Source organism: Caenorhabditis remanei, chromosome I (genome assembly GCF_010183535.1).
Source record: "Caenorhabditis remanei strain PX506 chromosome I, whole genome shotgun sequence".
Lineage (NCBI taxonomy): Eukaryota > Metazoa > Nematoda > Chromadorea > Rhabditida > Rhabditidae > Caenorhabditis > Caenorhabditis remanei.
The window spans coordinates 16,319,798-16,336,124 of NC_071328.1; the positions used below are offsets into that span (position 1 = coordinate 16,319,798).

Below are 16,327 nucleotides of genomic sequence, written 5' to 3' on the forward strand. Positions count from 1 at the left end.
CTGTCCGAAACGGACATGTGCTATTCTCATCTCTATCGATTTCCCTCCCGACAGTATATTAGGTAGATCTCAGATGACACAAGGGTGCAAAACGCTAGGTCACGTAAACGCGCTCCGTCTCACAGCGGTTGGCACCGTGCCAAAAAAGAACTTGGCTAGGTGCCAAGCTCAAGTTTAGCGTGTGTTTGTCGTATCTTTCAATGAAACTCGGCCGGTAAATTCAAAACTTTTTGTTGCGGACCTTACACCTCGCACCCCTGTGAGTTGAATGGTTTTGTTCAAAACTACAAAAGTTGCAAATTTCTAAATAAGGACTTGCAGCTCTTCGAATACGAGCAAACCAATCTAATAATAATTGAAAAATTTAAAAAGCAGCTGCTCACTTAACTAGCAGAACTCGGTTATTTTTAGTTTTCTTGTGAATTACACAGAATGAAAGTATACGTAGAATTCATCAATAACCTTGGAATGGCTCAAGTGCATTTTGCCGACATCACAAAGATACAGTCATAAAAATCAGCAAGTACTGTAAAGAATACGAGCATTTTATTTCAGGTTCATTAGAAACAAGAGATTGTGAAATGTCAAAATAGTTATTTAAGAATCCGAAGCGAAGCTGGATGCAGGAATAAAGTTGTGTATCAATAGTCTATTGATATATGAGCCATTTGAAAATCTGAATCCTTCTTGATTTCAGTTCTTCGTCGCAACCATGATTGTACTGGACCAGAATAACTGATGTATGGAGTGATTATCCAGATAAATGGGATGTAATAAAAGTTAGTAATACATATATCCGCAGAGAATGGAATCTCTTGTTTATAATCATGTTTAATTTTGAGAATAGTGAGGAATTGGAAATACTGAAGTTACATATGATTCACTGTTTGACTAGAAAGACTAAACTCTACCAATGGAATTGCCAGTTGTAATATAACATTTATGAATATTGTCACTGTCTTTTGGGTCGCCTCTATTCTTTTAAAAATAATCAATGGAATAAACACAATAATTATATTAATTAGATAGATAATGACTCGTAAAACGTCAAATTTCTACAAATAGCATGATTATCATTCAAAAAACAGTCAAAAAATTAAATTTTTTGTGCTCTTGGTACTCACCAACTCATAACCGTCTCCTTCCAGAATCAAAAGTTCTAAAATATTCATTTCTTCATTTTTTGCGGATAGAATAGAACTCACTGTGGAAAAAAACCAATTTAAGAGCTCCAAACACTGCGATAAAAAGATAGAAATATATTTCAAGTCGACGATAAGAGAAGTAACGAAAGCATTAATAAGAATATAAGATATTTGGATAATACCAATTGTCATAGTTATATAATCACCAAAAGTTACTATAAATGTACCTGGGACGAAAATAAGGGATATTGGGATAAAAATGATTTTTAGGTGGTAGATCATAAATCCAAGAATGATAGAGAGTATTGCTATAGGCATCAGCCAATGGAACAGTTTCAAGTCAGAGAATTGATGACTCTGAAATTTGAAAAAAGTTAACCCAAAAAGATAAATTCTAAGAGAGGAAAAACTGATTCTTAGTGTCTCAGCTCTTTTTTTAAACCACTTTCTAATTGTAATAAAAACTGCATATTCCTTATGTGATTGCGATACTTCGGTCACATTCCACCGGTTCTCCCTTCACGTCACTGCTCTATCACCGATACCCTGTTCTCCCTTTCTCATCTCAACCCACAATGAGCCATGAGATTGATTCCTAAACCTGTGTTCTACTTTATTATTTTCTTACCTGCTTCTTGACTAGTTTCAGAACATAAAAACCGATCATCAATATTGAGAACAAAATATGAAATAAGGATTTTGAATAATAATCAATGAACGCGCCAATATCTTCCGATGCTTCAGGAGACATTGGTGAGGTTAAGTTAGTCTCCAAAGTTTTCAAATATAGTTTCATTTTTAGGGAGAATGAAAGAAAAACTTGATTTGAAGGGAAACAGAAAACTTAATGAAAGTATACTTCTGACAACAGGTGAAACCTTGGGCAACACTTTGAATACGTAGAAATCAATCTATTATTAATAGAAGATTTTTAGAAACATCTGTTCACTTGATTAGCAGAATTCAGTTAGTTTCAGTTTTCATGTGTTGGTGAAACCAAGAGGTCAAAGTACTGCAACCCTACAAAGAAGGAAAACATTTTATTTCAGGTTCATTAGAAACAAGAAATTGTGTAATGTCAAAATAGTTATTTAAGAATCCCAAGCGAAGCTGGATGGTAGGAATAAAGTTGTGTATCAAAAGTCAATTGATATATGAGCCATTTGAAAATCTGAATCCTTCTTGATTTCAGTTCTCCGTCGCAACCATGATTGTACTGGACCCGAATAACTGATATATGAAGTAAGTATCCAGATAAATGGGATATAATAAAAGTTAGTAATACATATATCCGCAGAGAATGGAATCTCTTGTTTATAATTATTTTTAATGTTGAGAGTAGTGAGAAATTGGAAATACTGAAGTATTGATTTGGTTGTTAGTTTAGAAAGACTACAAACTCTACCAATGGAATTGCCAATTGTAATATAACATTTATGAATATTGTCACTGACTTTTGGGTAGCCTCTATTCTTTTAAAAATAATTAATGGGAGGAACACAATAATTATATTAATTAGATAGATAATGACTCGTAACACATTGAGTTTCTACAAATAGCTCAATTATTATTCAATAAGTTAGATTTTTTTGTGCTCTGGGTACTCACCATCTCATAACCGTCTAATTCTAGAATCAGAAGTCCTAAAACATTTATTTCTTCATTTTGCGGTTAGTTTAACACACTCACTCAAGAAAAATAGCAATTTCAGAGCTCCAAACACTGCCACAAAAAAGAAAGAAATACATTTCAAGTCGACGATAAGAGAAGTAACGAAAGCATTAATAAGAATATAAGATATTTGGATAATACCAACTGTCATAGTTATATAATCACCAAAAGCTAATATAAATGTACCTGGAAGGGAAATAATGGATATTGGGATAAAAATGATTTTTAGGTGGTAGATCATATATCCAGAAATATTAGAGAGTATTGTTATGTACATCAGCCAGTGGACATCAGCCAATGTACATCAGCCAATGGAACAGTTTCAAGTCAGAGAATTGATGACTCTGAAATTCGAAAACAGTTATCCCAAAATGATAAATTCTAGGTGTGAAAAAACTGATTATTAGTGTCTCAGCTCTTTTTTTTTTAACAAAAAACGTCATGTTCTATTAGCGGCCCACCCCCTCTTACAACTGCGCCCCACCGCAAACGAGAGAGTATCGGTGAGAGACGCAGCATTTTTTCTCGCGCCAACAATTATTTTTACCATTTTTGACCTATTTTCGCTGTTTTTAAAAACAAATTGCATAAAAACTTTCGAAAAATAGTGAAAATAGGTCAAAAACTGTGAAAATAATTGTTGGCGCGAGAAAAAATCTGCGTCTCTCGCCGACACTCTCTCGTTTGCGGCGGGGCGCAGTTGTAACGAATTTGCTCGGCTAATAATTGTAAGAACAAATGCAGATTCCATATATGGTTGCAATACTTTGTCACATTCCACCGGTTCTCCGAAGTCTTGACGTCATAGCTCTATCAAGGTCTCCCCCTATTCTTCCAAACTCATCTCACGTATCTCAACACACTATTCTACTTTCATGTTTTCTTACCTGTTTCTTGACCAGTTTCAGAGCATACAAACCAATCATAACTATAGGGAACCAAGCATGACACACTGTTTTTCCATAATAATCAGTGAACGCGACAATATCTTCCGATGCTTCCGGAGAAATTGGGGAACTTAGGTTAGTCAAAGTTTTCAAATATAATTTCATTTTTAGAGAGAATGAAAGAAAAGACTTGATTTCAAAGGAAACAGAAAACTTGAATGAAAGCATATTTCTAACAACAGGTGAAAACCTGTGGGCGGAGTGTAAGTCCACAAAAACGAAGTGAAAGTGGAAGGAAGTCAAATGAAATTTGTATCCATAGTCCAATCCGATACCACTGAAATTCTCGTCATCTGAAATTCTCATCCCGTTTTCTCTTCTGTTCCATGAATATCTGGATAAGACGAGAGTGGGAGAAATAGAAAGAAATGACCCAGAAAAATGGAGTATAATACATACTTGTTATTGAGTTATCTGCGGCGTTCGGCACTTCCGATTCATGATTGTCAGGCATTGAAATGTCTGGAAATATGGGAAAAGTGTTGAGTGTCACCGGTAACTGGGATACCACAGAATATAAGGTTATCACTAGAGAATTGATAAGGATGCATAGAGACTTGTGATCTACAGATGGATTTCTGAATATCATATAGATGAATGATAGGATAAGATTAGTGAATTGAAAAACGGAGTCAGCAGTTTTAGTTTAGTTTTACTATTAGTTGCAGTTTTAGCGTTGTTTGTTTATTAGTCGTTATTACTTAACCATTAAATTACTTATTATAACAATAGTAAGACATTTGAAAAAAGTGCAAATAATTAATTAATTATCATTTTTGATGCAAACATTATTAGTCGTATTGTGATAAGAGAATTCAGAAGTCACTTAACCATGACGAAGAATTCTTTCCGGTGTTCAGCCGTTAGTTTATATTCCGGATCATGCACGAAGTTTATATCCATCTCTTGTCCATTCATGTTTTGACCTTCAATCAATCTCTGATAGTCTTTTATCATTTGTCGGGACAATGGTTCATCTTGATGTATCATATGGAATGTCATTCCAATGGTAGCAATTTTTCCATCGATTCTCGTAATATCCACTCCTCCATTCACTTTGAACATTTGTGTCTCGGGGGATCTCAAAAAACTGTGATCGTGATAACAAGAAATAATATATTAAGAAGCACGTTTTCCTCTGATAAACTCACGTATATTCCCTTCTAACAGTCCGAACATCTCTTATCTCTCCATCCAATCCTTCCAAAATGATCGACCAATCCAAGATCTCTTTCGCAGCAATAAAATAGAATTCCATTCGTTCATTAGTCTTCATTTCCTTCCAATTCTTCATAAATACATTCAAATCTCGATTAGTCAGAGACCCTCCTACATCCATATAGACGCAGTCCATTCTAATCATAAGGTCGAGATCTATGAGTTTCTCTCTTGAAAACAAAATCAGATTGTCCACTTTTCCATTGACTTTCAACAATCTCTTACTCTCCCTGACTTTCATGGAACGTTCAGTTTCATAGGAACCTCGGTGTAAATGCAAAACTCCAATATCCTTCTTGAGATTCTGCATATACCAGTTCAAACAGAATTGATCGCCTTCTTCCCCACTGTAAATTGATAAGTATGGAATCTTAGCTAATTTTTCATTGTCATTGATCCAATTCAAGAATACATTGAAATTACTCGATTTCATTACTGGATCGATAATTATACTCATCCCTCTAAATTCACATTTGAATATTTCCAGACAATGATCTATCAATTTTCCAATCGATTTCCCCGCATTCTTTGAGTATATATCCAAATATCTTTCATTTTTGTATCTCTCGTAATTACGGAGACCTGGATAGAGTCGGAAGTACCAGTGTTTACTTGCGCAGCACGCTGGGTTGCCCAGGCTTACTTTGTAACATTCGGATACTCTCAGATATAGTTCCAAATATGGTATTTTGACTAACTTCGAGATTTCTTTCGTTTTCCGAGAGACTCTTGAGAAAAGATATCTGAAAAAGTACAATTATAAAAGATTGTCACGGGGTTGACTTGGATTCACGTTTAGGATTCAATTCATTTTTGTTGAACAAGAATGGGGTTTCATTTTTGTAGTTGATAACCTTTCGGTAGCTCTGCCCATTTCGGAGATATACACGTTTTAAGGCGGAGATTCAGTAGAAGAGGTGCAGATCACACTCTCGTTTCTCTGCGTCTCTCATAATTGGTAGAGGCAATCGATGGCCTTATTATAACGGTAGTCTATTGGAAGCTGGAGGAGCTATTGAACAATTGATAACAGAAAAAATGTAGAACAATATTTAATCTACAAAATGCATGTGAATTCGACTCAGCTGAACAGCATAAAACACCACGTTGGTTTGTCAGAATTTGGGTTTTGGGGTTGGTTTTTCGACAGCACTTGTTTTTTAAAACATTTATGGGTTATTTGAAACTTACATCTCAATTGGATTCCAACACTTGATAACTTCAATCAAAGCGAGACGGGTCAAACGGAGAAGAGGGAATTTTCGAGGTGGTCGACGAGACATTGCTCAGCGAATGAATGCAAAGAGTAGACTGTAGATGTACAGTTGGATTAGGTGAGAATGTCGTGCGACCATCTGCTATATGACAGATGGCACTGGATAAAGACAGTCACTGCGACGCACCAAGACGTCTTGTACCTAATTACAAAGAAATAACTGGAGGGTGACAGTTATTAAAACGACGCCAACTACAAAAACGAAGATCTACTTTTGAGTTACAGGACAAAGTAGTAGTGGCAACAAGTTTGTGAAATTAGACACTAGTTAAAGGTGTCCAAGTTGATTGTTTTTGAACGGTAATAACTAAAAAAGTTTGAAAAGACGACACGAGTCTTGGAACCTGTAACCATAATACGACGAAAGGAAAAAAGTGCAAATAGTTTATCAAATATCATCTTTGATGCAAACATTATTAGTCGTATTTTTTGTGAAAATAGAACCCAGAAGTCACTTAACCATGACGAAGAATGCTTTCCGTAGTTCAGCAGTTAGTTTATATTCAGGATCATGCACGAAGTTCATATCCATCTCATCTTCATCCATGTTTTGACCTACAATTAATCTCTGATAGTCACGTATCATTTCACGAGACAATGGTTCATCTTGAAATATCATATGAAATGTCATTCCAATCGTAGCAACTTTTCCATCGATTCTCGTAATATCCACTCCTCCATTCACTTTTACTTTGTATGTCTTGTTCCAGGGGTACCTGAATTATCTATTATCAACGAACAGTGTTAGAAGATTCTACATTTTTCTCTACAAGGGGATTTAAACATTGTGAATATGTTAGATATTGTCAATCTTGAATAGAAAGAATATATACTTTTTGTGCAGATTTTTCCTGTGAAACTCACATATACTCCCTTCTAACAGTCCGAACATCTCTTATCTCTCCATCCAATCCTTCCAAAATAACTCTCCAATTCAACTTCTCTTTTGCACCAATTGAATAAAATTCCATTCGTTCATTAGTCTTCATTTCCTTCCAATTTTTCATGAATACATTCAAATCTCGATTAGTCAGAAATGTCTCTCCTCCACGCAAATAGACACAGTCCATTCTAATCAGGTGATCGAGATCCATGAATTTCTCACTTGACTGAAATCTCAGATCGTCCACTTTTCCATTGACTTTCAACATTATCTCATTCTCCCTGACTGTCATGGAGCGTTCAGTTTCATAGTAATTGTGTGGTAAATTCAAAACTCCAATATCCTTCTTCAAATTCTGCATAAACCAGTTCAAAAAAAATTCATTGCTTTCTTTCAAACAGAATGCTGATAAGTATGGAATCTTAGATAACTTCTCATTGTGATTGATCCAATTCATGAATAGATTGAGATTACTCGATTTCATTACTGGATCGATATATACACTCATTGTTCGAAATTCACAATCGAATATTTCCAGACAATGATCTATCAATTTTCCAATCGATTTTCCCGCATTCTTCGAGTAGATATCCAAATATCTTTCATTTTTGTATCTCTCGTAATTACGGAGACCCGGATACAGTCGGAAGTACCAGTGTTTACTTATGCAGGACATTGGGTAGCCAAGGCTTACTTCATAATATTTGTATAATGCCAGATGTAGTCTCAAATATGGCATTTTGACCAAATTTGAGATTTCTTTCGCTTTCCGAGAGACTCTTGAGAATAGATATCTGAAAGAGTACAATTATAAAATATTGTCTCGGTGTTGACTTGGATTCATGAGTTTTGAATTTTATTCACTTTGATAGAACAAGAGTAGGGATATATTTTTGTTGTTGGCAACCTTTCGGTAGCTAGCCATATTTTCGAGATATACCCGTTCTACCAACGTAGATAGAAACGACGGAGAGAATACAGCTCACTTTCGCTTCTCTGCGTCTCTCATGTTTGGTGGATGCAATCGATAGAGGAGCTATTGAGAAGCTAGAGGAGCTATTGAGAAGTTGTTAACAGTTAAAGTGTAGAACAATATTTAATCTAGAAAATGCATGTAAATTCGACTCAGCTGAACAGCATAAAACCCTACGTTGGTATGTCATTTTTTGGATTTAGGGTTGATGTTTTGCCAGACCTTTTTTCTACATTTATTGGTTAGTTGAAACTCACATTTCAATAGGATTCCAACACTTGACAACTTCAATCAAAGCGAGACGTGGCAATCGGAGAAGAGGGAATTTTCGAGGTGGTCGGCGAGACATTGCTCAGCGAATGAAGAATGAATAGACTGTAGATGTAGAGTTGGATTAGGTGAGAATGGCACACGACCATCTGCTATATGACAGATGCTACTGGATAAAGACAGTCACTGCGACGACATCAAGACGTCTGGTACAGTCACGGTCATAATCTTATTCCGCTAGGGTTTTTGAGCCCTAACTTCTTTCAAATAGGTCGGATTGTCCTGAAACTTTGAGGAAACATTTATTGTAAAGTTTTTGTCATATTTAACAAAAGTTCAGGATGAAAAATCATGTTTCACAAGTTTTATGTAAAATTTTCAAAAATCTCGAAAATTCGAGAAATCACATATTTTCATTTCCATGACCGGCGTATCGAAAATAGAGTATTTTATTAGTGTCTATGATAGTTTTTTAATGTAAACAGACTTGATGTTCATTTTTTGACCACTGGACCACTACTCTTGGCTTGCTATCCATGTCTCCCGGGCTGTCAAAGTTTGGTAGTACTAATATACGGAGTTTTACACTTCAAACACCTGTAAAACTTGTATTTTTGTACAAAACAGTATCAAAGTTTACCAATGTATTGGAAATAATGTGGAAAACATTCATGTAACATTTTTACCTCGATATAGACCCCTAAATAACAGTACTAGCCATGAAGAATGCGACACTTGCAGTTTTCAGTTGAAAATTGTCAACTTTGTGGGTGTGACACGGCCTCCCTGAAAGCCTCACAATATCGATTGTTTATGGACTTTACAGAACAATTATAGAGCTTCATTTTTGTAGTTGACAACTTTTCTGTACGGGCACATCCTAAGAAGTTATCAATTGTCAAAGAAATTTCTCGCAATTTTTGCATTTTTTCAACGCTAAAAAGGTGAAATTTTTAACTGTTTACATTAACTGCCTGTAACTTCTTAGGATGTGCCCGTACAGAAAAGTTGTCAACTGCAAAAATGAAACTCTATGATTGTTCTGTAAAGTCCGTAAACAATCGATATTGTGAGACTATCAGGGAGGCCGTGCCACACCACAAAGTTGACAATTTTCAACTGAAAACTGCAAGTGTCGCATTCTTCATGTGTCGCAAACTTTTACATAAAACTTGTGAAACATGATTTTTTACCTTGAACTTTCATTAAATATGACAAAAACTTTACAATAAATGTTTCCTCAAAATTTCAGGACAATCCGACCTATTTGAAAGAAGTTAGGGCTCAAAAACCCTTGCGGAATAAGATTATGGCCGTGACTGTACCTAATTACAAAAAATAACTGTAGACGTGACAGTTATTAACAAGTTGCCAGCTACAAAAATGAAGTTTTACTGGCGAGTTACAAAAAAAAACGTTGTAGTGAAAACTAGTGTGTGAAATGAGACACAAGTTAAAGGTCTCCAAGTTGACTGTTCTTATAACGGTAATAACTAAAAAAGTTTGAAAAGACGACACGAGTCTTGGAACCTGTAACCATAATACGACGTAAGGAAAAATAGTTTATTAAATATCATCTTTGATGCAAACATTATTAGTCGTAGTTTTTGTGATAATAGAAAGTAGAAGTCACTTAACCATGACGAAGAATGCTTTCCGTAGTTCAGCAGTTAGTTTATATTCCGGATCATGCACAAAATTCATATCCATCTCTTCTCTTTCCATGTTTTGAATCAATCTCTGATAGTCTCTTATCATTTCACGAGACAATGGTTCATCTTGATATATCATATGGAATGTCATTCCAATTGTGGCAACTTTTCCATCGGTTCTGGTGATATCCACTCCTCCATTCACTTTTAATTTGTATGTCTTGTTCCAGGGGTATCTCAAAATGGAAACTTTGGATATAATTTAGGCATTAGGCATCCGAAAAGTAGAAACAATCTTTTATAAAGGATGTCCTGCGAAACTCACGTATATTCCCGTCTAACAGTCCGAACATCTCTTATCTCTCCATCCAATCCTTCTAAAATGACTCTCCAATTCAACTTCTCTTTTGCAATAATTGAATAAAATTCCATTCGTTCATTAGTCTTCATTTCCTTCCAACTTTTCATGAATACATTCAAATCTCGATTCGTTAAAGTTGTCTCTCCTCCACGCATATAGACACAGTCCATTCTAATCAGGTAATCGAGATCCACAAATTTCTCTCTTGACTGAAATCTCAGATCGTCCACTTTTCCATTGACTCTCAACATTATCTCACTCCCTCTGACTTTCATGGAGCGTTCAGTTTCATAGTAATATTGGGGTAAATCCAAAACTCCAATATCCTTCTTTAAATTCTGCATAAACCAGTTCAAATAGAGTTGATTGCCTTCTTTCAAACAGAATGCTGATAAGTATGGAATCTTAGATAACTTCTCATTGTGATTGATCCAATTCATGAATACATTAAGATTACTCGATTTCATAATAGGGTAGATAAATGCCCTCATTGTTCGAAATTCACAACCGAATATTTCCAGACAATGATCTATCAATTTTCCAACCGATTTTCCCGCATTCTTTGAGTAGATATCCAAATATCTTTCATTTTTGTATCTCTCGTAATTACGGAGACCTGGATAAAGTCGGAAGTACCAGTTTTTACTCATGCAGGACGCTGGGTAGCCCAGGTTTACTTCGTAACAATTGTATACTGTAAGTCCTAGTTTCAAACATGGTATTTTGACCAGCTTCGAGATTTCCTTAGTTTTCCGAGAGACTCTTGAGAAGAGGTATCTGAAAGAGTACAAATGTTCAAAAGATTGTCACGAGGTTGGCTTTGATTCAAGAGACTTTAATTTAATTCCCTTTTATAGAACATAGTTTCATTTTTAGAGCCCCACTTTCGAGACATACACGTTCTAATGTGGGCTCTCAGTGAAAAAGACGGGGAGAGTACAGCACATTTTCCTTTCTCTGCGTCTCTCATACTTGGTAGAGGCAATCGATATTATAACGGTAGTATCTTGAGCTAGTGGAGCTATTGGAATGACAGCAAAAATAAAACTTACATTTCAATAGGATTCCAACACTTGACAACTTCAATCAAAGCGAGACGTGGCAAACGGAGAAGAGGGAATTTTCGAAGTGGTCGACGAGACATTGCTCAGCAAATGAAGAATGAATAGACTGTAGATGCACAGTTGGATTAGGTGAGAATGTCTCACGACCATCTGCTATAAGACAGATGCTACTGGATAAAGACAGTCACTGCGATTGACCGAGACGGTTTGTACATAATTACAAACAAATAACTGAAGGCGTGACAGTTATTAAAACGTTGCCAACGACAAAAATGAAGTTCTACTTTCGTGGTACAAGACAAAGTTATAATGAGAACTAGTCTGTGAATATAGGCACCAGAAAAAGGTTTCCAAGTTGACTGTTTTCAGACGGATAATAAAAATAAAAAGACATTTGGAAAAGAGTGCAAATAATTTATTAAATATCATCTTTATTGCAAACATTATTAGTCGTAGTTTTTGTGATAATAGAAACCAGAAGTCACTTAACCATGACGAAGAATGCTTTCCGTACTTCGGCCGTTAGTTTATATTCTTCGTCATGCACGAAGTTCATATCCATCTCTTGTCCATCAATGTTTTGACCAACAATCAATCTCTGATAGTCTCTTATCATTTCACGAGAAAATGGTTCATTTCCAAATATCATATGAAATGCCATTCCGATAGTGGCAACTTTTCCATCGGTTCTCGTGACATCCACTCCTCCATTCACTTTGAATATTTGTGTCTTGTTCCAGGGGGATCTGAATTTTCTATAATCGGGGGAACTAAACATTGTAAATTTGTTAGATATTGTCAATCTTGAATAGAAAGAATATATACTTTTTGTGCAGATTTTTTCTGTGATAAACTCACTTATACTCCCGTCTAACAGTCCGAACATCTCTTATCTCTGGATCCAATCCTTCCAAAATAACTCTCCAATCCAAGTTCTCTTTCGCATCAAATGAATAAAATTTCATTCGTTCGTTAGCCTTCATTTCCTTCCAACTTTTCATGAATACATTCAAATCTCGATTAGTCAGAAATGTCTCTCCTCCACGCAAATAGACACAGTCCATTCTAATCAGGTGATCGAGATCCATGAATTTCTCACTTGACTGAAATCTCAGATCGTCCACTTTTCCATTGACTCTCAACATTTTCTCATTCTCCCTGACTGTCATGGAGCGTTCAGTTTCATAGTAATTGTGTGGTAAATTCAAAACTCCAATATCCTTCTTCAAATTCTGCATAAACCAGTTCAAAAAAAATTCATTGCTTTCTTTCAAACAGAATGCTGATAAGTATGGAATCTTAGATAACTTCTCATTGTGATTGATCCAATTCATGAATACATTGAGATTACTCGATTTCATAATAGGATCGATATATACACGCATCCCTCGAAATTCACAATAGAATATTTCCAGACAATGATCTATCAATTTTCCTACCGATTTTCCCGCATTCTTTGAGTATATATCCAAATTTCTTTCATTTTTGTATTTCTCATAATTACGGAGTCCTGGATACAGTCGGAAGTACCAGTGTTTACTCATGCAGGACGCTGGGTAGCCCATGCTTACTTCGTAACAATTGTATACTGTAAGTTCTAGATTCAAATTTGGTATTTTGACCAACTTTGAGATTTCCTTAGTCTTCCGAGAGACTCTTGAGAAGAGGTATCTGAAAGAGTACAATTGTTCTAATGCACCTATTCACGAAGAAAAAGTGCGAATTGAAATGCCACATTTTGCATTTTAATGCTATTCACGAATGCACTTTAATGTGCATAAAAAACACTTTAATTCGAATTAATCTGTATTAAAAAGCGAATTAAAGCGCACATCGTGGCGAGATATCTTAATTAAAATGGTTGGCTTTGATTCAAGAGACTTTAATTTAATTCACTTTTGTAGAACATGGCTTCATTTTTGTAGTTGACAATATTTCGGCAGATCTGCCAACTTTCGAAAGGTACGCTTTCTAGGGTGTGACTTCAGTAGAAGAGACGGAGAGACGGAGAGAGTACAGCGCACTTGCATTTCTCTGCGTCTCTCATGTTTCGTAGACGCAATCGATATCCTTATTAGAACGGTAGTATAATGATAGCTAGAGGAACTATTGAACCGTTATTAACAGGAATCTTTTGAGCAATATTTGACCTACAAAACACATTCAAACTCAAATAGCACATAATACACTATGGGATGTGAAACTTTCTAGTTTTTGGGGGTGTAGTATAGCGAATATTAAGTTTACATATTTTCAAATATGCCGATAAAAAAAGTCTAGGTCCGGATTTTTCTATTCAGAAAGACTAAAACTCACATTTCAATAGGATTCCAACACTTGATGACTTCAATCAAAGCGAGACGTGGCAAACGGAGAAAAGGGAATTTTCGAGGTGGTCGACGAGACATTGCTCAGCGAAAGAAGAATGAATAGAGTGGAGGCAATGACTGTTTTGGATTAGGTGGGGGGGATCATCTGCTGTATGGCAGATGGTACGAGCGATGGCACTTCAAGAAGCCGTTACTCAATTAGTCTGCAGTGATGAAACAGTCGTCTTATATGTACAGTAAAATCGGTTAAAAATTTTTACACTAAACTTGATAGTTTTGTAGATTGATAAAGAACGGCTATTTACCGGCAAGTTACCGGAAATTTTGTCTTGTTCACGATAACGGACATTTTGCAACCGGATGATTTGAAACCAGGCGACTATTGTTTCCTTTTTTCCTTCAGAATTATGATCATCATTATACTTGTCAAGGGCCGGACCGGTCTCTTTTCTCAAAACTTCCAGCCCGGCCCGATAATGGCTAAACACGCTTACAAAGACAACATGAGTCTTGCAACCGTGTCATACTAAAACTGGCAAAGTATATAAGAAACGAAAAATACAGATAAATCAGACATTTCTCTAGAAACTTCCGGTAGAGCGAAATTGTATTTACCGTGCTATGTTCACTGTGAATCGCAGTCAATAAGCATACAGTAAATTACTCATTATAACAACAATAAGACATTTGGAAAAGGGTGCAAATAATTTATTAGATATCATATTTGATGCAAACATTACATGTTGTATTGTGATAATAGAAACCAGAAGTCACTTAACCATGACGAAGAATGCCTTCCGTTGTTCAGCAGTTAGTTTATATTCCGGATCATGCACGAAGTTCATATCCATCTCTTGTTCATCCATGTTTTGAATCAATCTCTGATAGTCACGTATCATTTCACGAGACAACGGTTCATCTTGAAATATCATATGAAATGTCATTCCAATTGTGGCAACTTTTCCATCGGTTCTCGTAATATCCACTCCTCCATTCACTTTGAATATTTGCGTGCCGTTCCAAGGGGACCTAAAAATGGAAACTTTGGATATAATTTAGGCATTAGGCATCCGAATAGTAGAAATAATATTTTATGAAGGATATTTCCTGTGAAACTCACGTATATTCCCGTCTAACTGTGCGAACATCTCTTATCTCTCCATCCAATCCTTCCAAAATGACTCTCCAATTCAACTTCTCCGCCGCATAAAAAAAATACAATCCCATTCGCTCGTTAGCCTTCATTTCCTTCCAATTCTTCATAAATACATTCAAATCTCGATTAGTCAGAAATGTCTCTCCTCCACTCATATAGACGCAGTCCATTCTAATCAGATGGTCGAGATCCATGAATTTCTCACTTGACTGAAATCTCAGATCGTCCACTTTTCCATTGACTTTCAACATTATCTCATTCTCCCTGACTGTCATGGAGCGTTCAGTTTCATAGTAATTGTGTGGTAAATTCAAAACTCCAATATCCTTCTTCAAATTCTGCATAAACCAGTTCAAAAAAAATTCATTGCTTTCTTTCAAACTGAATGCTTTTAAGAATGGAATCTTAGATAACTTCTCATTGTGATTGATCCAATTCATGAATACATTGAGATTACTCGATTTCATTACTGGATCGATATATACACTCATTGAACGAAATTCACAATCGAATATTTCCAGACAATGATCTATCAATTTTCCAATCGATTTCCCCGCATTCTTTGAGTAGATATCCAAATATCTTTCATTTTTGTATCTCTCGTAATTACGGAGACCCGGATACAGTTGGAAGAACCAGTGTTTACTCATGCATTACATTGGGTAGCCCAGGCTTACTTCATAATATTTGTATAATGCCAGATGTAGTCTCAAATTTGGTATTTTGATCAACTTCGAGATTTCCTTAGTCATCCGAGAGACTCTTGAGAAGAGGTATCTGAAAGAGTAATATTGTTTGAATGATAGTCACGGGGTTGACTCAGTTTCACGTTTAGGATTCAATTCACTTTTGCTGAACAAGAATGGGGTTTCTAGCCTTTATTGGAGTATCTTGATAGCAAGAGGATCAAACGTTGTTAACAGCAAAAATGTAGAACAATATTTAATCTACAAAATGCATGTAAATTCAACTCAACTAAACAGCATAAATAACTATTTTGGTATTTCATTTTTTGGATTTAGGGTTGATGTTTGGACAGCACTTTTTCTACATTTATGGGTGGAAACTCACATTTCAATAGGATTCCAACACTTGACAACTTCAATCAAAGCGAGACGTGGTAAACGGAAAAGAGGGAATTTTCGAGGTGGTCGACGAGACATTGCTCAAGGAATGAAGAATGAATAGACTGTAGATGTACAGTTGGATTAGGTGAGAATGTCACACGACCATCTGCTATATGACAGATGCTACTGGATAAAGACGGCCACTGCGACTGACGAAGACGTCGTGTAACTGCCAATTACAAAAAATAACTGAAGGCGTGACAGTTATTAAAACGTCGCCAACTACAAAAATGAAGATCTACTTTTGTGGTACA

The 16,327-nt window shown here is 35.8% G+C and overlaps 5 protein-coding genes across 5 annotated transcripts; all 5 read right to left on the reverse strand.

Moving 5' to 3' along the window:
* Positions 1 to 4,585: 4,585 nt before the first annotated feature.
* GCK72_003442 (uncharacterized protein) lies at positions 4,586 to 6,264 on the reverse strand (the record flags this gene model as incomplete). The annotated part of the gene is made up of 3 exons (XM_003097269.2): positions 4,586 to 4,844; positions 4,915 to 5,724; positions 6,173 to 6,264. The coding sequence occupies 3 exons, from the start codon at positions 6,262 to 6,264 to the stop codon at positions 4,586 to 4,588; spliced, it is 1,161 nt and encodes a 386-aa protein (XP_003097317.2).
* Positions 6,265 to 6,708: 444 nt separating this feature from the next.
* GCK72_003443 (uncharacterized protein) lies at positions 6,709 to 8,462 on the reverse strand (the record flags this gene model as incomplete). Its single annotated transcript, XM_053724058.1, has 3 exons — positions 6,709 to 6,973; positions 7,122 to 7,934; positions 8,371 to 8,462. The coding sequence occupies 3 exons, from the start codon at positions 8,460 to 8,462 to the stop codon at positions 6,709 to 6,711; spliced, it is 1,170 nt and encodes a 389-aa protein (XP_053592703.1).
* Positions 8,463 to 10,012: 1,550 nt separating this feature from the next.
* Positions 10,013 to 11,540, reverse strand: GCK72_003444 (uncharacterized protein; the record flags this gene model as incomplete). The annotated part of the gene is made up of 3 exons (XM_053724059.1): positions 10,013 to 10,271; positions 10,361 to 11,173; positions 11,449 to 11,540. 3 exons carry the CDS (start codon positions 11,538 to 11,540, stop codon positions 10,013 to 10,015), a joined length of 1,164 nt encoding a protein of 387 aa, XP_053592704.1.
* Positions 11,541 to 11,941: 401 nt separating this feature from the next.
* GCK72_003445 (uncharacterized protein) lies at positions 11,942 to 13,868 on the reverse strand (the record flags this gene model as incomplete). Its single annotated transcript, XM_053724060.1, has 4 exons — positions 11,942 to 12,206; positions 12,319 to 12,692; positions 12,900 to 13,131; positions 13,777 to 13,868. The coding sequence occupies 4 exons, from the start codon at positions 13,866 to 13,868 to the stop codon at positions 11,942 to 11,944; spliced, it is 963 nt and encodes a 320-aa protein (XP_053592705.1).
* A 692-nt stretch (positions 13,869 to 14,560) lies between these two features.
* On the reverse strand, positions 14,561 to 16,109 carry GCK72_003446 (uncharacterized protein; the record flags this gene model as incomplete). The annotated part of the gene is made up of 4 exons (XM_053724061.1): positions 14,561 to 14,819; positions 14,911 to 15,284; positions 15,624 to 15,723; positions 16,018 to 16,109. 4 exons carry the CDS (start codon positions 16,107 to 16,109, stop codon positions 14,561 to 14,563), a joined length of 825 nt encoding a protein of 274 aa, XP_053592706.1.
* Positions 16,110 to 16,327: the final 218 nt, after the last annotated feature.